General features: G+C 39.5%; 1 protein-coding gene across 1 annotated transcript in view; it reads right to left on the bottom strand.

Annotated features, from left to right (window-relative positions):
• ADAMTSL1 (ADAMTS like 1) overlaps positions 1-25,435 on the bottom strand; it is a 419,662-nt gene that overhangs the window by 154,100 nt on the left and 240,127 nt on the right. The window contains exon 4 of the mRNA XM_071581576.1: positions 3,270-3,397. Within this exon, the coding sequence (XP_071437677.1) occupies positions 3,270-3,397 (128 nt within the window). The remainder of the gene's footprint in view (positions 1-3,269; positions 3,398-25,435) is intronic.

Genomic DNA, 25,435 nt, shown 5'->3' with positions numbered 1-25,435 from the left:
TGCAGCTGTGAAGGCCTAACACAAAACATGTTCCTAAAACAAACAACATGAGCACTAACCTAACTTTGGCAAACAAAAGCTGGAAAGAAAAATGGTTTCCTTTATTTAGCTATATATACTAAGGGTGTTTAAAAATGGGGAATTACTCTTTGCAGTTCTTCAAAGCAGATATCTTGAGCTCTCCCTATTCACGTGATGCTCTGAAAGTCACCACATACTGAACTAAAGTTATGTATGGCCAGACTTCATGAACGAAGGTTTGGGCAGGGCTCTCCCCACGTGGGTGTGCCCTTCCAGCCTGTGCAGTGGATTTTTCAGGTGAGGCACAGCGTGTGCAGAACTGGCCCCACCGTTTAAGTCCTCAGGTCCATCTGCCACAGCCGAGCGAGCTTGGACAGTGACAGTGAAGTCCTCAGGACTGTCAAAGCACCCGGTACTAACCGGGGCTGGCCCTGCTTGGCATCCGAGACCGGATGGGATGGGATGGCAGGGAGGCATTGAACTGCCAGGGCATGGTCCCCACTGAGACTTGAATTCAGGACCTTGGCATTCGGAGACCAGAGTGCTCTCCTTTACACCATGGGACTACCCTTGAACTAAAAGATACAAGGCATTATGAACATTCCTTCCAGGATGAGAAATATTTAGGATCAATTTTTCGAAAACATCTAAGTGTGTTGCCAGTTTTCATTTGGCAGAAGTAACTAGTATCTTCATGCTGTAGTGAAATTATAGAAAATAAACTGTATGACCAAGAAATTGTCCCACAGCGGTGGACATTTTGTTCTAAACTTGCCAGGTTTGAAGCACTTATGCACAAGCTTATTTGCAAACTTTGGACGAATTTCTTTCCCCTGCTCCCTCTCTGCCTTTTTCTTAGTAATTTAAAATCCTTGCTTAGCTGAAAAATTAATCATTTAAACCTTTAAGTAAAAATTTCACACAGACCAGAAAAAAAGGAAAAAACATTCCACATTTCATATAGTGCTAATTACACATCAAATGTTACTATTTATGATTTATTGCTACTGACTACCAAGAGCTATGCTCCTAATTAATCCCCTGCATCCTGTCCTGTAAACAGTGGATTTCCATGTCTGAATAGTTAGCTGTTGATTTTCTAAGGCAGGAAGGATTGCTTGTGTCCTAATGGGACGGTAGTAAGGTATTGTATGAAAAACAATTTTGTGTGTTTTGTAAGTTTATTCCCTGTTTCACTGGTGCAGCTTCAGGGGCATCCTGAATATTACAAGAATCAAAGAAAGGCCTGAAGGAGTAGTTTACACGCACATACTAGAGAGAACTATGACTACTACTGCTCGAAACCCAAGACTTGTCCTCTAGAAACTACTGAGGTAGTTCTCAGTGAGCGAGCAGAGGTATAGTCAGTAAGCCCTTGGACTACTCAGATTTCCTGGATCTCTTGATATGCCTGGATTCATGTTTACATTAAAGCAACATCTTCCAGGTCACTTATTTTTTTAAATACGGAAAAGAATATACCGTGATCAAAGTTAAGCTCCAATCTCTGCAATTTCAGATTTCACAGTTTGCTACTAAACTAACAAGAAATGAGAATTTGGCCCCCCATTTAAAACCAAGTTATTGTTTAATTTTTTTAAATCCATGGGAATGGAATAGAAAAGTGCTGGTCTTCCACTCGTTTCAGTAGATGCCTTTGCCTGTCTTTTCTGCCAGCGAATTTTTGCACATGGTCAACTCAATAAATGCTGGTACTAGGAGACCAAACTGCCCACAGATAAAGCTAAAATACACAATATTGTATTCTGATGTCATGATTCAATGCCTTGTGCTGTTTCTTGTCTTCACTAAACAACATTATGTACCAAAATGTCAGACACAAGAAATTATTTGAACTGTATTGCCACAGTTTGTTATATTAACATCAGTTTTGTAAGCACATGGATGAAAATAAAAAAGAATGACATAAAAAATTATATTACGTTTTTTTATGCCACAATATATGAGGTATCAGAGCCATAAAGTTTGGGTCTAGAGTTTTCCTTCATAAACTTTATCAGAAATCTGTTAATATTTGTCACATATACCATGTTTAGTGCTAGTAAATTTTATCCTAAAGCAGACTGAAACAATATTTGTGTAAGTTTAAGTATTTGTATAATATTTGCATAAGTTTATTTTGCAAGTAAAACTTACACATACTACTGTTGGGTTTAGTTAGGCCAGACTTTAGCTTCTCACAGCATGCTCTGCAGTGCTATATTTCTGTACCAGTAGATACAGAGGGGGACACAAGCTAAGGCAGCTGACTTAAACTGACCAAGGAGGTATTTCATACCATATGATGTCAATCCAGATGCAAAGAGAAGGGGGAAGTGAGGTGCTTTCACTCTCTCTGGTGTTGGCTGCCCTTGGGACAGCCATTGCTGGGTTGGAGCTGGGCAGATCCCTCATCTCTGCTTTATGGGGAAGTAGAAATTTGCTGTTAGCTTTTACCCTTGTGTGTGTGTGTATTGCTTTTCATTTTTTCCTCTCTTTTTCTGTGTAAATATAACTTGCCTTACTGTAAATTGCAGTTTGTAGGGGGTTTTTTCTTTCCTCTTCCCTCTGGGAAAGGGGGAACTGCATCGACTGGGTGCACACTTGGCATTCAGTCAAGGTGAAACCATCACAACTACAGACTGAAATTACTTGTTCATCTTCCGTTGCAAGTTAGTAAATGGGGAGGCATAAAATCCCAGATGCCTGACTGGCTACCCAGACTTCACCTCTGAATTAGGACATTTTCCTTCTCCTTGTTGGGAGGGGCTTTGCTGTTATGGAAGACTTCCTACCTAAAATTTAATTTGTCAGATATCCTCCACGGAATTGTCACTCTTTCTTATGTAGCTCAGGATGCCACATTTTATCAAAGTGATGCTTTTAGAGTTGGTGTGGCTGAGACTGTGGGTTACTAAACCTAGTGAATTATCTGTTTCTGATACAAGTATAGGAGAAGCCTCATCGCTTAAATGCTGAAAGTGCAGGGTGAAAGTGCAGCAGCTCTCAGTCTTGCAAGCTGTCCAGGCCACTTTTTTACCTCCATGGGTTTTCACTATATTTTAAAGGGTGTTACCTTATCAAGCATGTTGGCTGCTTGTCTTAATTAAAAAATACTATTCTTTTTTGACACTGAGTTGGAAATTTCAAGGTAGATCAAGCCTTCTATTGATTACTTCTTATGGTCTGATACATACAAGTAGGTTGAATTTTCCCATCAATAAAACAAAAATCATTCAGCTTCTTACTTGCTGCTTAGGCAGCGTCTCAGGGAATACGAAGCCCCTCCTCCACAAGTGCGTGAACATTCACTCCATGAGCCCCAGGCATCCCACAGTGAGTCTTGGTCTTCCTCTGAGCGAGCTGTTCTGGAGCTCTGAGGAGAGGGAGAAGAAAATAAAATCAGGAAAAAAGATTTAAAAGTCAAGAAATACTGTTACTTGTTTAATTTTTCTTTTTACTGTTTATCATCCTGGTTATTGAAAGCACTGAATAAATTGAATTGAATAAATCTGTTCTTTTCTGACATGTGTACCGATTGGCAGACAGTTCTTTAGTAGTGATTGGTGTATGAATTCACTTTCACTCTTTGAATATCCTACTTTGCCTCAGTTTGAGGATAATTAAGACTGTTCTAAAGGAGCACTTTGGACAACAGTGAGACAAAGAATTTTTTCTGATGAAGAGTTGGAGTATTATAGGCATTAGAAATTATTCTTTGAAATTATGCTGCTGTGTTAGAAACTATGAAAGGGCATATTGAAAGGTGCCTTCCAAGATGCTCTTAAGAAAAAATTGAAACATGACTCAGTGACTCAACATGATACAAAGGCTATAATGGCACACCTACAACAGAGAAACATCAGCAAGTATCACAGCTAGCCCATGTTACACAAATCAACTTCAGTTTCCACAGACTCATAGAATATGCTGATGCAGAATATCCTGCCCTGTGCAGGACATCCAAGTAGTCACACCTTGTGCCTGAAAGTATCATCCAAGTGCTTCTTGAACTCTGTCAGGCTTGGTGCTGTGACCATTTCCCTGCAGAGCCTGCTCAAGTGTTCAACGACCCTCTGTGTGAAAAACCTTTTTCCTAATACCCAGCTTAAACCTCCCCTGACACAACTTCATGACATTCCATCAGGTCCTGTCACTGGTAATGAAAGTGAAGAGATCACTGCCAGCCCCTCTGCTTCCCTTTGTGAGAAGGCTGTGGACTACAATTAGCTCTTCCTGAAGGCTGAACAGGCCAGGTGTCCTCAGCCACTCCCTCCTCAAGACCCTTCACCATCTTCCCTGCCTTCCCTTGGGCACTCTCTGAGAGCTTAACATCTTTCCTATACTGCAGTGCCCAAAATTGCGCACAATATTCAAGGTGAGGCCACCCCAGTGCAGAGCAGAGTGGGACAATCCCCTCTCACGACTGGCTGGCGATGCTGTGTCTGGTGCCCTCCAGGACATGGTTGGCCCTCCTGGCTGCCAGGGCACGGCTGACTCATATTTAACTTTGCATCAAACAGGGCCTCCTGGTCAATAGCAATCTAAGGGATTATTTGAGACACAGCCATAGCTCAACACTGAAATAATTTTACCTTCACTGAAGCTGTTTACAAGTTTGGTAATGAAATATGGTGAAATATACCAATCTTGACTATTTTATTTGGAAGCAAACCTAGAAAATTAATGTAGTCTGTGAGAGATGATACTGGATTTGTCTAATATGCATAAACCAATTATTTGACACTCTAATTTTATCTTACTTTCATTAAAATGCAAAAAGTTTTGATTTCAACTCAATAATTGCAAGCGTAAATGTAAAAATTAAATTTACATAAGTCATCAAATTCCAACTATGGCTAGATGTGAATCAGTCTCTAGATCTCATTAACATTTACACATGAGCTAGGAGAAGATGCAACCATTTACTAAGGTTATTTCACCTGACTGTCATGTCACCTGAGGGTAGTTTTTATAAAATGAAAATGTGTGTTTGCACTTTTAGTCTCTTAAAAAAAAAATACATGTCTGTGCTTCCACTTTAGAAGACTGTTTTTTTCTGACGTAAATTGTAATCCCACCCAGAGGAGATCCATGAGCCTGTTACTTGCACTCCAAGATTTATATGTAAGTCTTATATGTTCCGAGAAAACATGTGATCTCAAACTGGAACAAGCTCCAAGTTTTCTTCTAACAAGTGGAATAAACATAAATAATTTCACACTCTATCTATGTTTAATGTTAAAGAAAGTAGAGTAGTTTTCCCTCTTGTGAACTGCATGGTTAAGACTGAGCTTGAAATTCTAGTAATGCCTGAAAAGTAATTTTAAATCTACAGACAACTGTCCTTTACAGGGTTATTCCAGATTCAAAGGATATATAAATTACTAGCTAAGAATTCACTGTTTAGCACAGATTTTTCAAAAGTAGCTTATAAGGGTAATTATTAATAATTTCTACTCACTATCAACAAAATGGACTAAACTTAAGGTCTCAAGATTAAAGAATGTAAGATTAAAGTGACAAGAATTCTGCAATGCAAGAACTCCTACAGTTTTCTTTTGAAGCCCCATAGTTTCTGTCATAAAGAGTAAACAGAAAGGGGAAATAAAAGGAGGGAAAAAAAAGTAGAGATGTGTACATACACCTAAAGCTGCAAGGAGTAAAGCTGACATGACTTAAAGCCTCCTTTAAGTTACACTCCCCTCTTAGAAAAATCTTTTAAATCTGCCAGAGGTACCGCAGATTGGTGCTTCTCAAAATGCCCGTGTACGTCAAAGATGCAAAATGCAGTCATCCTGCCTTGCTGCTGGTACCAGAAGACCTGCCTTACCCCTTCTGTCCATTCTAGGGTGGATCTCAGCCTGAGCTTCTCAGGAAACATCTACTGCTTTATCCACACAAAACTAAGGTTGTCCTGACATCAAGAGCATCAATTCAGAAATGTCACCTGCAAGCAATTTGCTTATCAATTACCTTCATAAAGCAGATAGATCTGCTAGTGATAATCAAACCCAGCTCTTTCTTAATTGCCTACTATCTTAATATACACTTAATCTGATCCTGGTGATCTCATAGCTACCACCTAACCTCCCAGCTAAAGTGAGACTGGGCAGAAGAACTCCCCAGGAGTTGGCTAATGAGAAAGAGGATAAAGAGGATGAAGACTTTGTGCAATTGTATCAGAATGCAAAGGATGATTTGTGAAAAATGAAATCACAGTCAGCAGACTCAGGAGAAGATACTAAAAGAAGTTAAAAAAAGTCAAATAAATTACTTCTTATAATACAAACAAAAATAATCTGAGATAATCAAGTAAGACTAAAAGAACTAGGTATCCCATTGGATCCTTTAAAAAATGCAGCTTTGGTATTTCACCATAATTTCCAAATTCATTTTGTATTAAGAGGTTTTTCCTACCCTTTCTAGTAACACACTGTACATAGAAGTCACTTAAACTATCTGGAACAGTATTTGAAATGCATAAATGTTACACATCCTTAAACTACAGCAGCTATCTGGACATCCAGGAGCCATATCCCTCCCTTCTAAGAACCACATTTCTTCTAAAATCGTGTTTGTGCACATGTTGTGTGGGTGCACAGAGGGAGAAACATGAAGAGTAGCAAGACCGCTGTTCACATCCTGAGGTCTATAATAGAAGTTCAGCCTTAAGAAAATAAATCTCAGTCACATACTGAAATTGAATCTAAAATTTTGTTTGTAATAGTGCTATCTGTACAGAATCCAACTTTTTGTTAGTGTGATAAAGAAAAGAGTGTGTATAAATGTAGATTATGTCATTTAATGTTTCCTCTGGTTCTGAGGCATACAGTCTTCCTCCTCACTCAGTAAAATGCTGCTGAAGTCATATTTTTCAGGCACCCGCTGTGTTCCCTAGATTAAACAGCAATACAGACAGTGAAAAATGCACTTAAAATCTTGTTGGGCTAAAGCACTGATACAGAATTTAAGACAGTTATTTCCCAGATAATATGAACTGGTAAGTTTTGTTAAGAAATGCATATCATCTGGTTCTTATCATATCTCCACTGCTTCAAGGTATGATGAACTGTCATTCACAATGTGCAAGGCTCTTCTGAGGCCGCTGCCTAAACTTGTCTTTCGCTACTGTGAAAACCATGTTAGAAATAGAAAAAGAGTATTTTCCCCTGTACCATGATCTTTCTGCTCTCCTTTTTCAGATAAGTCTAAGTGCATCCCTATATGAATTCTTGCCAAGCCACACATACTCCGTCTTTGAGTAATGCTTGACCATCCTTAGATGTTAGTTTGTCACTGAGGTTAAATATATACTTCACACAGTACTAAAATGCTGCCTGTAGTGAGCCAGGATGAAAATGCTCTCAGTACTTATCTAGGTGTGTAACAGCAGCAGATAAGGCCAGTGACCTCATGTCTTTATAAAAAACATTATTTTAAAGTTTAAACCAATGTAAATGTATGGTTTATAGGATTTCATTTGCACAATGTTGTGTATCCTTGTTGCATTCTGTCCAAGGTAACAGCTGAATTGCAGCCCAGATGGGAAACTGGTTGGAAATCTCTGGCTTTTGAAGGAAGGCAGGGCAGAAAAATTCACAGCCAATTGAATTAATATTGATAATTACTGTCAACCAAAATGTTGACATGCAAGACATTTCTGACTAGCTGTTGAAACATTTTCAGAGTGTATATCATGGAAACATTGTAAGTAAAATATTTTGACACATCCAGTTTGCAATGCACAAAAAAAATGTTTAATGTATGTAGGAAAGAACTGCACATCATTTTAAATGGTACTGTATAACCAAAGCACATCTACTCTTCCAGAATAACTATATGTTATGGCTACAAGCTAGGGGAGGGAGCTATAGTGATGAATATTATTATATAATATAATATAATATATATAATACCATTATGTCATTTGAGGGGGTCACTCTGTCCACCCAGCACAGGAAGTTGGAGAGAGGGGTTTTGCTGCAAGCCAGAACTGCTGCAGGGTCTCACTTTTCATTGTCACTGGCAATTACTTTTTCACAACTGAAACAGTAGCAAAGTCACGAGCCATCGCATCGCTCCTACTGCAGCCAATAGAAGCAAAAGCCAGAAGATGCTGATCTGCCATGCTGTGCCAGGATCAAAGCTGCCCAGGGGTTGGCCTTCACCATAGCCAGTGCTGTTCACTGCCATCTAGATCCTCTGGTGCTGCTGACAGGGTGAGGAGGCCCTGTGTCTGTGTTGCCATCATCAAGTTGGCATCTCAGAGGGGCACCTGGCTTAAATGAAAGACCTCTCCAGGACTTTTTTTCATTCTGTTCTGTCTGAGGGGAGGGTGTGGGACTGTGGAAATTTAGTTTGCCATCTCCTTTCTTCTCCTGAGCCACATGGTCTTGTGTGGGTGTCCCTGCTATTTTGATACTGTTTTGACCTGGGGGTTGGAAGGAGAGAAAAACTAGTAGCGTTCCACTCTCCCTTTTGTTGAATTGAACCGTTCTGCTGGTATTGTTGTTTTTGCTACTATTTTCCTTGTTAGTAAACTGTTATTTTTTAACCAATGACCTCCTTGCATATTTGTCTCTTTATACTGGGGGAGGAGGGCAAATAAAAGTGGAGGGAGTTCATTAATAGGGGTTCCTGCCCCAATATTTGTCTTTAAACCAAGACACTGTGCCATACCAAAGAAAGGGCTTATTAAAGTAAGCCTTATTTTTGTGAGGAGCTTAATTCCCTGGAAGCGCTAGGATTCCCCATGACAATAGCTGGCCTTCATATCCATGGAGATATCTATCCCTCCATTTCAAGCAGCTTCTGAAAGCAGAGGTCCCCAAGCCAGCCTTAGCAACACTTCCAATGCCTTCATGGGAATGAATGCCAGCATATTTTCTTTTCTCAAGGTTTATCTTCAGGGTCAGGATAGATGAACAGTGTTTAGCTGGAATGGTAATTAGCTTGTCTTCCCTTTGTCCTTTCTGTATCTCATGTATAAGCAAAAAAAGGATTTCTGCCACCAGGCCTGCCACCAAGCCAGCCTCTGAAGGGACCACACAAACCAGAAAAACCTCTCTACCTGACAAGCTTACCAAAGCAATGGAAGTTCTACTCTCAATGAAGTTAAAAGATGAAGAGAGAAAATGCCCTTGTGCCCAAGCTGGAGACCTGTTCACCACATCTGAGATGCTGAATGAACACAAGTGCAACTGCTGCCATGATTAACTGCATGCTGTTCCATGTAGCCAAATCAAAAGGATGCCTTACATAGCTGTTCAAAGTACTGCTGAAACACTATGTTCTCAGGCGAACAACTTGGAAGAAAAAAGCACATCCTGAGGTGAAGGGGGCTGTTCCTTGTACACTGTCTCCCCTGCTTCTGGGAGGGCAGCAGCTCCCTCCGATTGGATATGTGACTGTGAGCTGAACAGCACCAGCCCACTTGCCTCAGGCTTCCACAGTCTTGGAAATTAGGAATTTTTGCCTCCTTTTCACTTGAAGACAAAGCAATAGGCCTCTGAAGGGTTCAGGAGAGTATTTCCTATGGCAAACTGTCACAGGGAACCCTTGATTGAGTGTTTCCACACATCAAAGGAGGCACTGGCACAGGAGCACACACATGTGAGTGTGTACATTCTGTAATTGGGTAATTGCTTTATGCTCAGACTTTGCTAGTGCAGATAAATGGCCCAGGATTTAATTTTTCAATCTCTGAAAAAGGAATACACAAAAAAGTCTGAATCACCTTCTGGGTAATTTTTAATTTGCTCTTTCTTTTTGCCATAAGTCATTCATGACTTAAAAGAAACAGGGGAAGACACCTTGATGAGGATAGAAGAGGAAATCTCACCAAGATCGTCTTGAAGTTTTCCAAGGCTTATTCTGCTCCCTAGAACAAAAACAAAGGAAAAAGCAATAGGTGGATGATTTTTCTTTACCCTGAAGGAAAACACCTGATATGCATACAGTGAGCTCAGTTCCCAGGGACATAAGTAAAATTGCTGTGTTAGTCCTTTCCAGTGAGGTATTCCTTTTTGTCTTCTGTCACTTTTAACAGCATAGTCATGCAAGACAGGCTCAGTCTTGTTACTAAGAGAACAGAAAAAAGAAAACCATACCATGTTTTCCTTTTGCACAGGAAAGCAAAGGTTTGTCAATGGGGATATGACCTCTCCTCCCCTCCTAACCATTACCATGACCTGATATGGCTATTGCACAATTAACAGGGCAAAGTGTCACACTGAACTCTAGTCATCCTGAAAACACAATGTCTGTAGTCTGTGTTGTACACAGTTGCACCCTCTGACATCAACATCTCCACACATAAGGTGGTGTCTGGGGGATTGCCAGTGCTGTCCTCATAGTCTCAAGAGATTCCTACTGCCCTGAAGCAAATCATAAAGCTGTGCTGTATATATGCAGTCTCTTAAAACTTACAGTAGAAGTACACTGCTTCTAGTCTGTATCAACACAGGGAAGAATCAAGTAGTAGCCACCTCAGGACATTAGGAGGTAAAGAACCATTCCTAAAGCTGGACAGGAAGTTGTATCCCATGAGAAATGTGACAAACGTGAGCTCATTTCTCCTCCTAGAAGGGCAGCAGCCAGCTGGAGGGACGGGAAAGGGGGTTGCTGGCAGAGGATGGAGCTGACTCTATCACTTCAACATGGAGCATGCTGAGCTCCCTATAACTGTTATAACAGTGCCTTATAAAACTCAGATCAGTTCTATCTCTCACTCCACTTACTCATATGAAAATACACACCAGGAGAGGCATGTGAATACAAGAGCTTCTTTCTTGCTCTCACAGACTGAAGTTACAACACTGTGTTGTATTTAAATCTGGCTGTGTTGGTGTAAACACCAGGCATGGATGATCCAATATTGAGCAGATCCAAGCTGGCTCAGCCTCAGATTTTTGCCTAATCAACTCAGAATGGTTTTCAAAGCTAGGACTGGTTCAGACACAGGATGGATGAAATCACATGTCAGAATTCGGAACCCACCCAACAGCATGGGTTCAAAAGTGCATCATGCACTCAAGGACTTCGTGTTTGTGTTCCATGTCTCAAGAACTAAGGGTAGGGAAAAAGCCTACAAGGCTCACAGGAAGGAGAAAAGAGAGAAGTAAAATTGTTACCTGTGACAAGGGCTATTGCATGCCAAGTGTTTCCTAAGTGGTGAGAAATGAAAGGTGTGTGCTGGCTGGGCAGTGCTCATCAGCTTTAAGGGAAAAAATGGCCAACATATATCTCACACTGCAAACTCCACTGTCTCCCTCAAAGAGGCAGGGTACTGCCTTGAAGAAATTTATATTAACCATTTCCCTTTGCTTTAGTAAACTGACCTTAATATTCAGATATTCACCCAGCCTAACCCTCTGTACTGATCACAACCTTCAATGAATTCTCTAATGTACATCAAACCCCCTGTGGTCTGGGCTTAGAAACTCTGATTCTGGAAGCAACAGCATAGATTTTAATGGGTTCCTCTGCTCTAGGATGGCTCAGCCTCAGTCTGGAGCAGACCAGAGCATTAAGACAAGGTGCCATTGGTTGCAACAGGAAGACAACACTCTGGTCAGAAGGTATTTCAGACAAGGGAAAAGAACTTTCCAGAGACTTGTGTAATTTCAGACAATACCCACAATTATGAGGTTTATTCAAAACAAATTAAGCCTCCTATTCTTCTGATGGTTTGCCGTATCCCTCAGTTACCTCATGGAGATATGTATGTGTTTATTTTAACAACAAGCGTCTATATAAAGGATTGAAATATTAAGCCTTGTTGGAGGCAGGAAAACCAAAAGAGAGATATTTATGTTAAAAATAGAGGGTAAAGGCAGAGAAGGAGGGAGGGGGGAAGGGGAGGCAGGCAGGAAGGAAGGAAAGGGATAGGGATAGGGAAGAGGGAGAAGTAAAGAAAGAAATAAATCATTGAGAAAGCTCAGGATCCCATGTCATGAAAAAATATAAAGAGAAGACAGAAGAGAAAAAAAGCTCATTAGACTCTAGGAAGAAGTTATAAACCTCAGAGTTTATCTAACATGTTTATTCCTCCCTTTATCAGCAAGAATTTGATCTCAAATTAATGAGTAAATTTCTTTCAAGGCAGTTGTTATGAGTTTGCAGTCCCAAGTTGGAAGAGTGTTTTAGAAGTACCAGATTTTTTTCCCCATTAATTTACATTAAAGATGGAAGGAGCTAAATACTGCCAGAAAATAAGTTGCTGCTATTCTCATGCTTCCCTCTAATATCACATGACGAAAATATTTGTGTTTTCTTTTGCCCTAGTTCAGCAGGTAGGACCAATTTATCACTGTGTGTGGGAGACCAAAGCTATATATTGTACCCCCTCTATTCATTTCCCAAGAACAATGGACCATTTTCAGCAGCCCAGGGCACACCTGGCTCCTCAGGATGTGGGCTGGGTGTGCAAGAAGCCTGTGAGATAAGAGCTGTGATAACTCTCCTCCAGGGTGTTGTTAGCACCTTCACACCCAGCCTGAGGTTTCACATCTGCTAATGGGCCATCAACGATTCCAAAATACCCCATACCTCACAGAGTCAGATGACCTATTATGTAACTCCGTGCCCTGGGTGAAGGACTGGGTGCTCCCACCTGGACCTGAGGGTACATAATCTGGGCGTTTGAAGACCTTGGAAAACCATTCGTTGAATCCATAGGAGGACCAGAACCTTGACAGGAGGAGACCACCACTTTCAACCAGACTGAGACCACCCCTCTTGACCAGACTGGGACCATCATCTGCACCAACAGGTCTTCTTGCTTCCTTTTACTTTGGACTTGGGGGAGCCATGTGCTGAGTTATACTTCTGGGTTTTGTGGGTTAAAACCAGTTCCTCTTTGTGACATTACATTTATTGCAATATTGTTATTAAATTGTAACTCTGATTTATAATCTCTCTTGTGTTGAGTTCATTTCTCCTGCCAGTATACCTTTAAACCAGCACACCATTGCTCTCACTAAATAAAAGAAATGGCACATCCACACTTTGAATCAATGTGCTACACAGAAAGGATATACATCTCTCTCTGTCAGTCTTCAGCTCTGTTAAAATGGTAACACACTCCCTCTTGCCAGGTGCTCACCATGACTGATGGGTGGATGAGCCATCAGAGAATGACAAGACTGCTAAAGTTTGGACTGGGAGAATCTTACAATTAGAACTATGGCAGCACGTGTTTTTAGTTTCAGAGATTTTTATGAAAGTACTTGCCTCCTCTCTTCAGCTAATGCAGATCTTTTGTCTTTAAAACATGGCTGGACCTTTAAGGATCATATCAGCCATACCACAATAATGAGAAAACCTTTTCTCCTATTTTAAAAGTCATAGGAACTATGAAAACATCATGCCCAGAAGATATTTACAATAAGAAAAGGCAGTATGGGCTTGTTAAGGGCAGTTATGTTTGCCCTAAACAACTGATTTTTTTAACAGTTCAGACTGAAATACTAGATTTCAATACACGAGTAGTAAGTAAATAAATACATACATCAACCATATGATGCCAGCACCAAAACAGTAGACGTTATTGCTTCCTTTATTTCCTTTCATATCTAGGTCTGTTGATACAGCATAGAACCTGAACAATACACTAGCAAACTTCAAACATGGACTAAGATTATATCCTACAAAGCTAGAAGGGGAAATCTGACACCCATTCAGTTTATTCATACGGAAACAAAATGACTTATATTTATTTTATGGGACAGTATGAATTTATTGTAAGTGCATATAATTTCCTGTCTCATTTCTTCAGCACTCTTGGAATTTATTTCAGGATGTCTTCTGTTTTACGTACTCCCTTCTCTCCACCCTGACACCCTCTCTGCTGAGCTTGCTCTGTGGGAAGTCTCTGAAAGGCAGAAAACTAAAGGGTTAAAGCTTTGGAAGAAATTCCATAAAGGTAGTGAAGACTAAAGTGAAAACAATGTGAAAATTAAACTACAGTAGAATCACTGAACATATCTCTTATTTATCTATACAAGAAGGACTGCCCCTATAGGCAGTGACCAAATAATCCCCAGGTGGCAAAACTATTATGATTTCTATGCTTGCTTTGGAAGAAAAGTAACTCTCACAAATACACCCTTCCCCTTCCAATTTCACTGCAACTTTAGGTACTTCAGAGAAATATGGAGACGTTTGGTTTTTGCAGCCAAAAGAAAGCAAGATGGTCATATGTGAAACAAAATTCTAAACAATGTACTTCAAGGGAGAAAAAGAAAAACTGGAAATGCATCTGTTAGTAATCTCTGATATGGTAACATCTCACTGTCAAGTGAAGCAAGGAGATCATGTTCTACAGTAACCTGTAATGTTCACGCAAAAATTCAGACTGTAACAAACCCAAAACACCCAGCAAAGGTGTTCTGTTTAAATTAGGATAAATTGGCCACTCAGAGGTTTCAGAAGATATTCATCACCAATGTTCTTTGGAGGTGTTCAGGGGCTCCTGTGCATGTCATCTAAATACTATGAGTAAAAGCTCAGAATAAAATCAGTTATTAAATGAAAATACTTCAGTACAAATTCTAACCAGATTGAACTTAGCGTAGTTGCATTTCAGAGGCAAATCAGTTTAAGTAGATGAGAAGCTTGCTCTCAAATCTCAGCTAATATTGTGCTTATGAACCATTATATTTTTATTATAGGTTAGTAGTCTGAGAATGGTATGTGCCACTTCCAAAAAGGACAAAAACTTTAAATGCTCATGACATTATCCTGCTGTGAGAGAACCTTCAACAGAAACAGATAAGATACTGCATCACATCTTGAAGGACAAATGAAACCTTTAAGAATTATATATTTAAAACCATGACACTAACTTTTAAACCTTTCCGATATCTACAATCCCAAAGAAAGGACCCTCTTCCTTTGTCCTTTTTGCTTAAGGAAAAAATTAAGGAAAAAATAGGTCTGAACATGTACAGTGAGTCTGAGTGTGTATGACAAAGAATCTGTGACCTATGACAAAATGTTTTACATTCCTTTAGACAGAAGGACATCTAAATGATCAGCTTGTACTAAGCTTTCACTAGTATTGTTCTGTGTTCAACACTACACAGGGTTAAGGACCTAGAGAAGATTTTATCACCCCATAAAATGTACAGCTCTTGCTTATTTACCCCATTTAGCCCGAACATGTAAGAGTTAGAAGATGTTATAAGACTTCAAGTATGCCGAGCTGGTCAGCCATCTGTTAAGACAAGCCTACTGTTCATAAGCTGATATGAAAAGATGGAGAGGACAATAGCAAAAGCTAGGCTAATTCATGAAGAAGAGTTAGAAGTCATGGTTCCTATCAGCATACCCTATTCTGATGGTATTAAGCATTTCCTGCCAATTTTTAATTCATTGCTGTCCACCAAATGAGAAGACTAATTTAATAACTCTCCTTGGCTTGGGCTGGATCAAGTAATTCCTTTTCTTGCTCCCTGCCATGATACCACCTAGTGGTTGGTGTGTTCTCACTGTTTTTTTCACTACGTTCAGCTTTCTGACTGTTACCATAGATGATCTTATTATTCTTCTTCCCTTTCTCCTACAAGAGAACACATACTGCAATTTCACATTTTTTCCTGACATAATTGTTTCCCATAGAGTTCTGAGTTTTACTACAAGCTGAAGGAAATAGCTACAAGAGGCAATAAAAACAACACTGCCATCTGCAAATCTGGCAATATAACACTGTAACAGAAACCAGGATGTTATATTTGGATGGCTAACAATACAGTTGTAATAGATTCAGTTTTTATTTGCTTCAGTGAAAATTCAATCATGCAGAGATTAACAGTCATCTCCTAAAATAATTATTTGTCTAGTCATGTGGCTCACTCAAGCTTTACATTAACTTGTGAAACTTTGGAGCACTGAAGTTTGTCCAGGTGACAGATCCATGAATACAGGTGACCATATGCTAACCTTCAGTCTCTTCACAGTGTTCAATTTCATATCTCCTTTTATTATTCTTTTGCAGGCCTGTGAAACTAACAAAGTCATTAAAAGAACATGTTAAACTTTACTGACACTAGTGAAGCAGACCACTAGCTCAACAACTCGCATTAAGTACTGACTGCAATCCAGTAAAATCAAAAAAAATTCCAACACACAACCTTAGTTTAGCTCAAAAAAGTCTGCACTTGGTAGAAAATAGTAAATGAATTACAAACTCAAAAAAAAAATCTGAAGGAAGAGGTCAATAAAGTACATTCAAAGACAGAATACTAGAGTAATACAGGAAGAAATTCTGATCATAGATATGTAGTATTATCTAGTCTTTCAAATTAGAAATTCTTTTGTTTTGTAGACATGAGATATTTAGAGTACAGAAGCACAGGTCACAAACCAATGGTGAGAAATGTTACACTTTGTAACATGAATAAATCTCAGCTTTTTATAGATGAACTCTGTATTTCGGTGCATCCTTACCCAACTGAAATGATTAAATGCCAGTCTGTACATACATATGATTATGCATGAAAACATAGGTGTCTACTTTGGACCTCATACTGGGAAATAAACCCTCCTAATAAAGTTACAATTGTAGAAACAGAACAGCAGACATACAACAGTATATACCTGAAAGGAAAATCTTTCAAGCTTTTTACAATCAGATGTAAACAAGAAACATTATATTCATTTCACTGGCTAACTGTTCTTGTGGTCATACAAGACAAAGTCACTTAGATAATAGGGAAGTATAATGCCAAAGAGCCTGGAAGAAATGGACTATTGTATTTTACTTTTTTCCATGTAAAACTTTGCACAGCAAAAGAAAGAAATCCTGCAGAAAAACACATGTACTTTATTACAGTTCCTAGTGTTACTTCTGAAAGTATCACAACGGCAACAAAAAGAGGTAAAAAAAACTGCTGAAAAGATGCAAATAACAAATTCAAATGTAATTAAATGCCTGACTGACATTATAGGATTTGACTTCAAGTCTGGATGAACACAAGGCTGATTATGGTTTTGGTTACATATCCTTTGAATTAGACAACTGTGATTTCCTTGTGTTAAGCTTTTATTTATAAACTATTAGAAAGGGAAATCTTTGGAATGGAATGTCTGCTTTTGTTTGTTGCTCTTAAAAATGGTGTGCTAATATTTTCTTAGCATGCAAAAGTTCTCAGAGCAAAATTCTCAAAATACCTGGTCTTTCTCTGGAAAGAGAGAAACTTCTAAGTTAGGGTCAGTCTGACACTTTTTCAAGACAGGCATCTTAGTGCTATGGCTCAGATTCTTGAAATGCCATGAAAGTACCCAATCTACATTTATGCCAGGGAAACTGGATGCCTGAGCATGGAGCCGGTTCTAGAGCAGTTAATGAAATGACCCCCACTGACCTTTCTCAAGCACCACTCTACTGAAAATTAACACAATTTCTTCTGAAGAAGATTAAGAACACAAAAGGAGTAGTAAGCTATACTCACTACTACACCAGTCCAGCCAGCTGCTAGTGAGAGAAACAGGAGATGTTATTGGTTTGCTGCTTGTGGACTTGTCACGGCTTGCGAGGCTGCTAAGGCTTGATTGCTTTAGCATCCTGTGTGCATAGGCTGAGCATGTACTTGGGCTATGCCTCCTGAGGTAAGGATGCTGAACAAAGGCTTTAGGTCTGTTGTGTCTTACTAAAAGTTTAGGAACATGTGGTAAATTATTGCAAGACCAATCCTATAAGCATTTATTCCATAGTTTTAGTGCTTGCAACTGTGAACCTCTGCTGATGTAACTAGAGTGTTAGAGGATGCTGGTGTTGGTTATTATTAGAAAGACAGGGGCTTTAAAGAGACTCAAGGTGATACACATTAATCCAAATGCTGATTGTCATAGATTTAAACCTTGTTCCATCTACCTGACTAAATAATATCTAGGATGCTAATAGCCAGGTCCCAGGCCTGATTCAATGTCTCTATTTTCCTCAAAAACATCTCTGAGCTTTCTACCCCACCTTTGGTGTATTCATGCTGCAATAAACTACAGAAGGAAAAAGTATACCAAGGTATAGTACAATTTATCTCTAGCCAAGCTATAAATCAAATATTTGCATGTTTACCTAATCTCCCGCTGAAAGGAAATGAGAGATTTTCTTGTCTATGGAAAAGCAAAAAATGGTCTGATTCAAAAAAGAAAGTTAAGCTTATTTCACATAACTATTCTTAAGGTACAAAGAGATTTGATGGGAGGTGGGGGCAAATGTATTGAGGAAGTGTAAGTCATACACATGCAAACTACCATACTGTGGAATATAATGCATAATAGTTGGCAGCAGAAGGAACTATTTATTTTCATTAATCAGGGACTGAGAACTTAATTCACAAGCAGTAGAGTGATGTACAAATATTGTGAGTTTAACATGGGGCCAAATCCTACAGCCCTTGCACAGCCTTGTTGGGTATTATCTTCTGTTGATTTTCTCTAAATCAGCTCTGCAGGATTGGTTCATAATATATTAGCCATCAGGTTATAAACGTCTCATTTTCATAAACAAAAGAGAATCTATGCTGACTTCATGATGTTTTGTGTGAATTTAGTATTTTGAATGGGAAGTAGATCCTTAAACAAAGAAAGAGTTTTAGATCAGTCCAGATAGCATTATTAGTTCTAGTGATCAATTAGTATTTAGTGATTCTATATAAAAAAATTTGGTATTTTTTCAATCATACAGTGATTTTTAATAAGCAGTTTGAATGGGGTTATCCTACTGTTTAGGTCCTCATGTGGCTACCAAAAGATGTGTTAAGATCAGTTTATAATGGTTGCCATGGATTATTTTACAGAGATACATAATAAGATGTAAGGTGCTATAAAATTCATATATTTCTTAACAATTCCTTGTTATTTGAACTACATTCAGCCAAATTTTCAGAAAAAGGCAACATATGTATGCCAAGATGACTATGGTATCAAGAGTTAGTGCATATTAATATTCTTACTCCGTCCTATCAGGATTATCAGGGGAAATATGCACATAAATAATACAGTAACAGTCAAGTTTACTGCCCCAAAGTATCCCAGATATCACATAAACTTTCAGAAGTTGGTATAAACTTGACTCTGTAATGAGTTACAGCAGTAATGAGAGCTCAGTTAAACTGACTTCAGGAAAAGGTCCAGTACATGCTGTACCTGTTTCTCTGCACGTGCCAAACTGAAAAATATTTTTTTCCTTTTTTTTTTTTTTTTAAGGAAGACTATTCCAAAGATTACAGCCTGATACAGTTTGATTTAAAGAGGGGAGAAACAGCTCCTCTCTAAATCCCAAGCACTTAAATCACCATTCACATGTCATTGCTCTCCAAGTTTAGAAAAGTGATGCCAACATCAACTTCTCAGTTCTATTTGCAGCAGCCCACAATATCGAGTCTCCAAGTCTGCAGTATTTCAGAGAGGATATTACATGACTTCTTCAAAACAAACTAATTCCAGTTGAGACCTTCAGAGATTAAAAACTTGCCCACCCGTATATATACATACAGATACAATATTACCTACAGGCAATACATATTTGCAAGAGAGAAATGGCTTTTACCAGGATAAGGGAGGCTAGAAGCAAGGTGCCAGCGGTTGTCCAGCGGCAGCACTCCATTGTCGGGTCAGCACCGGACCTGGGGTGGGACGCGCAAACTGCAAAGCGCTCGCTGTCTCCTGTCACACCCAGCGCTGGTGCAAGCCTTCAGTCCTGCTTCTCCGCCTCCATCCGCCCCGCTCACATTTCCCGACTGAGGCGTGAGTGGATGGATGGGTTGGGGAGAGCTGCGGGGCAGCGCTTTCTGAGCCGGCGATCAGCCAATCCCCCTCCAGCTATTCAGATATGCAGCACAACAAAGCCCAGGAGTCCGGCGAAAGCGTAACAGCTGAAGACAGAAGGGGAGGAAAAGAGAGCGGGATAGGAGGAGGACGGAGGAGGAGGAGGAGCAGGAGGAGGAGGTGGAGAAGGAGAAGGAGAAGGAGAAGGAGGAGGAGGAGGAGTGAGGCAGAATGGCACAGCTAAACTGAGAGCTCTCCCTTCAGCTTCTGGAACTCCACTTCACCACTTGCCATGAGCTGTTCACGCTTATTGCTAGATCAGTAGCTCTCCTCCTGAGCATGCATTGTTCCAGACAGCAGGGAAGATTAATCTGTGTCAATAAATATGTCATAAAAGGCACCAATCAGAAAATGCTGAAATACTCCAAAGAGAAAACACATTTTACTAAAGCCTCGTATTTACTGAAAAGTGCTCTGTTTTACACCATTTATTCAGCAAAAAAAGAGGTCTGACTCTGCTCTAAAATTGTAAAGAAGGAATGTTTCTAACAGGACTAAGTGACAGTCTTTCTGTCACTACCTTTTTCTTTTTGGGGAAAATTTAAGACCTAACCTGTTCTGCATTAGAAGGAAAGTGAGCTTATTGGAGTAAGAATTTTGCACAGAAAGGCAGATTGACACACCTCATGAAAGATCAGAACTCTTAAGTATTAAGATAGAAGTTTCAAATAACTGCTCTCACTATGTTTAGAATTCATTCAGTTTGCAGGCCTATGCCCCTGTCCAGCTTACTTTTCCTTTTCCTTTTCCTTTTCCTTTTCCTTTTCCTTTTCCTTTTCTTCTTCCTTTTCCCCTTTCCCTTTCTCTCTTTCCCTTCCCCCTTTTCCCTTTCCCCCTTTTCCCTTTTCCCCTTTTTCCTTTTCCCTTTCCCCCTTTTCCCTTTTCCCCTTTTCCCCTTTCCCCCCTTTCCCTTTCCCTTTTCTTGTTTTGTTTCTTTCTGTTTTGTTTTGGTTTTGTGCCCCTCCATGCCCCCCTCTTTTCCCTCCCCCTTCCCCCCCTCTACAAATGGCAAACTGGATCCAAGAACTTTCTAAATGCAATAGGCATTCTCCCAGAGGAGGCTGAGCTGGACACTGAGTCTGAAAAGGGACTGAAGTCAGAAGTTAGCGGAGGAAAGGGAAACTCTGGTAAAGACAGGACCGTGGACAGAAAGAAAAAAGGAGCAAGGGTAGACCACAGACCATTCAAAAAAAATGCACATAAGTAGAAATTAAAACCAGCCTGGAGGAAAGAGTTGAACAAACAGATGGAGAGTGATAAAGAGCCTGCGAAAGGGAAGGAACTGAGGGGGAAAGAAAGAAAGAGTTACAGATGTTGAGAAATCATATAGGAGGATAGAAGAGAGTATGGCTTGGCATAACAGGAACTGGAGCATAAACGCTGGACACATTTGAAAGCCCAAATAGAAAAGGTGGAGATAGGCTTTAGTAAGTGAAGCTGAAGCAAGACATTTCAAACAAGAACTGAAAGTAGTTAGGAACAATGGGAGAAATAGATTTCAGCTTGCACTGCCCAGCAATAGCTGGATATCTTTAGACTTGTCAGGAAACAGGGCCAGGAAGACTGAAAAGGTTCAGTAGCAAGGGTCTATGATGGAAAATATGCCAGCTGGACTGAACATAGTAGAGATGAGAAAAGGTCTAAAATGAGTTCTAAGATTCCATTTCCATCAGTGACTCTTTATGTGTCCAAATCTCCTCACACAGCCACTTCAGAGACCACTTTCTGGAGGAGAGAGGAGCAATGGACCCCTTTACACTATCAGAAATAAGGCAATGACCATAGGATGACACCGAGGCGGAAGTTACAACTTCTCACATTGCCCTGGAAAACTCAGGAAACTAAACATATAAATATACTGCAAGTATAGTGTATCTTTTATAAATAACACCGTAACCCTGCCTCTGCCCCTCCACCACTAAAACAAAAGTCCCATACCCTTTGCTTCACCTGAAGTGTCAACATACACCTGGAAATTGCACATACATCTCCTTGCTACTGTTGGGTGTTTTCTCCTATACTCTGCACCTTTTCTACAAGAAGACATAATTGGAGAAGTACTGAGAGGTAGTTCCTGGAATTGCTGTACATGAAATTCTCAAGGCAAGCTCTTCAAGGTAAACATCAAGGTTTGTACTATTGAACAGACAAATCACGACTGCTTTATTTTTAAGAACCAAACTGCTGCAACTATGATTACACGACTTACAATGGATGGAACAACAGAGAAAGATGTTTTCATAACAATTTGCTTGGAGTTTTTGCTGTGGATTGGTTTGGGTTTTTTTCTTTCTCTTAGTCCAGTTTTAAACTGGACACGTTACACTAACACTACATATGCTCATTTCTGAATGCCTCATTTGGGGCTTTTCTTATTCAACTTTGGAAAAGATATATATTTTTTAAAGGTAAGTTTTGGATCTTTTTCTTCTCAGTACAGAAATCTCAATAGACAAATATACCATCAAAGCTGTAGAAAGTGAATTACATTTGGATTCCATGTATTCTGCCAGTGTACTCATCAAGAAACTCCACTGCAGCTGATGGGAATGTTGCATGGGGAATGATGGCAGGTGAAGAGTGTTTATCATAGACTAAAACCATAGAATTATTTAGATTGGATAAGACTTTTAAGATCACCAAGTCCAACTGCTACTTTAACACTGCCAAGTGCACCATTAAACCATTTTCTTAAACGTCCCATTGTGAGAGACTGGATTTGTATCTCACTGAGTTATTTATTAATTGGGTTGAATCAACCAACTTCTGTATGTGTGTTGAGGGAGGGGGCCAGGCCTCCAGTATTGGAAGGCACATGGTCTGCAGCCAACATGGCAGCTCAGAACGCACATGGCACATAAGCCATATGGCAAGAGTCTGTCAGTCAAAAAGGCCCTCCTGGTAGTCCACCAACACCATGGCCCCTGGAGCCTCTGATTGCTGGACTCACACTCATTCCAGCTAGAAGTGTACTAAGTGCTCAATGAACTGGTTGCCCAGCCTGGGAAGAGTGGCCACAGTATATGGGGCACATAAATAGAGGCACACAGGGCATCAATCTTTGCCCACCTTCTCTCCTGGTACTTGTCATCAGGTGACCCCTCGGTGGTAGCTACGCAAGTCTCTTATTCTAACCTCTTTCTTTACTTCTTTTTTCTTAATCTCTTTCTTATTCTAACCTCTTTCTTTCCTTCTCTTTTCTTAATCTCCTTAATCTCTTGTGTGTAACTTAAAACCAATGACTTTCAATAAGTTGTGGGTTGGTGTTTGCTGGGTGCTTTGTGCAATCTTTTCCCTGGTTGTATGTTACTCCTGTAAACCTTCTGTCAAAACACCTATTTTCTCTCTTATTTAAAAGAAGTTTCTTTGGAAACATAGGCAGCACTTCCTCTTTATGTGAATTCAAGGTATTAAAGAACCACAGGCTTTGCAAGAGTTTCGAGTAGAAACTCTTGGGAGTCATAGATATAAATAAACCACCTGGGCAGTGCGTGGCTTGAACTAGGGCTTTACACTCATCTACACATCTTTTAAGTATGTTCAGGGATGGTGACTCAAGCACTTGACTGCACAGCCTGTTCCAATGCCTGATAACCATCTCAGTGAAAAAAGTTCTCTTAATATCCAGTCTGGACATCCTCTGGTTTAACCTAAGGTTGTTTCTTCTTCTTTTACACCTTGTTACTTGGGAGAAGAGGCCAACCACCAATTCAGTAGTAAAGTATCTCAGCCTCCTATCCTCCAAGTTAAACAATCCCAGCTCACACTGCCACTCCTCAGAAGACCTGTGCTCCAGACCCTTCACCAGCTTCATTCCTCTTTTTTGGATGCACCCCAGAATATAAGTTTATTTCTTGTAGCAAGCTGAGTATCTTGTAGCAAAGTTATGAAATTATGTGGCCTGTAATGTTCAGACATGCTGAAAAAGTCTTAGTTCTAAGGAGCTTTGTTTATTCAAGATACATATTTAATCAGTAGTAGAACACAGCATAATATTCATAATAGCATTGTAACATGTATAAAATTCACCAGGACTGATATTTTGTTGCACATCTGAAATTTAGTCTAGATTCTAAAATGCAGCTTCAATTTTGTTTTCACAACCAACTCATGCAAACCCTGTAATTTGTTCATGAAACCACATAAATATTACTCTTCTAACAATTTGGCTTTCAGTTTTCTGCATGTAGTTAAACACAGAAATCAAAGCAAAATGTAAGGAATGGAAACTCCTATGAATCAAGTCCAATGGAAAGGTCTACTCAAATTCTTGCATATAGCTTTAAAATGAGGAGTCAAGTCCAATATCTGCCAATTTCTACACAGCAGTGTTACATCTACCTAAAGGCTCATTTGAATTATTCTGAACTGGAGGGAAAAAAAAAAGGAACTGAAATAGAAGTGTAAATTTACTGAAAAATTACTTTAGAGCATCAAGTTCCTGGAAGTTCTCTGGAGCTGAACATCTCCTTATCCTGCTGTTTGGGTCCAGAGTTTCATTATACTGCATATATGCATTTCATATGGAGTTCATTTATTCGCCTTGCTGAGAGTTCATTCTATATATGGAACAGTAGTTTGGACGTGTGGTGTGTAGTATTTCTTCTTTGAATGCATATATATTAAAAAGTAGTCTTCAGCAAAAAGGAAAACATGCCCTGAACAAGGTAACATTTCCTGAATGGTGTAAAACTTCAGACCCTGTACATGTCCAGATTTTTTCTGTCGTGTATCTCAACTGCATAGAAGAACTCAGAGCAACAAGACTTCTACCTGCAGCAGAAATAATAGATGAAACTTCAAGGGATGTGTTAGCCAATGTTGGATGGTGCCTACTGTGCCCAATACTTTGTTTCACTGGTAAGACAGAGGTTGTTTTCAGCAAAATCTTAATGCTACAGATGAAGTCCTGAGAGACTTAAAATAATTTGCAAAAATTGGTGCTGGAGATTGATGAGTTCAGGATTGCACTCAGCATCACTTTCTGAGTATACATATGCAAATATGTCCCCTACAAACTAGATATTACAAATATAAACCCTTCACTATCTCAGGGGGAGTGCACAAATACACTCTACTCCATGTCTTAAAAATTGCCGCTTACACTTTCTGACCTGGTTATTTGTTCCAGTTCTCCTATTTCTTACAGGTGTTAAATTAAAAAAGTTTGCATCTGTTTGAAAGAATCAGAACTGGTTATCAGCAGTGTACTGTATTTATGGAAGACTGGAAGTAGAAGGAAGAACGAAGCAGTATTTTAAGCTCTACAGATTTAACAATGCTTAACTTGAAAAACACACATGCAGGCAGAAGAAAACTTAACATCAATATGCTTTATAGCAGGAAAGAGTGAACTCAGCTTTGGAGCTGATCTCCCTCAGCAGAATATGTTACCATTTTCACTCAAAAGCCACCTGTCTCTTCATGGCAGTTGGATCTCTTTTTTTGCCATCAGGTCTGTAGCTACCAGAATTTTTTATTTATTTATACTTTTTCAATTCATAGTTATTCTTAAATTTTTTTTCTTTTATTAGCCTAGGTTGATTTCTGGGAACCTGGAAGTTTGTGCAAGTATGGAAAG

Source organism: Pithys albifrons, chromosome Z (assembly GCF_047495875.1).
Source record: "Pithys albifrons albifrons isolate INPA30051 chromosome Z, PitAlb_v1, whole genome shotgun sequence".
Classification (NCBI taxonomy): domain Eukaryota; kingdom Metazoa; phylum Chordata; class Aves; order Passeriformes; family Thamnophilidae; genus Pithys; species Pithys albifrons.
This window is presented reverse-complemented; position numbering and strand designations above follow the sequence as displayed.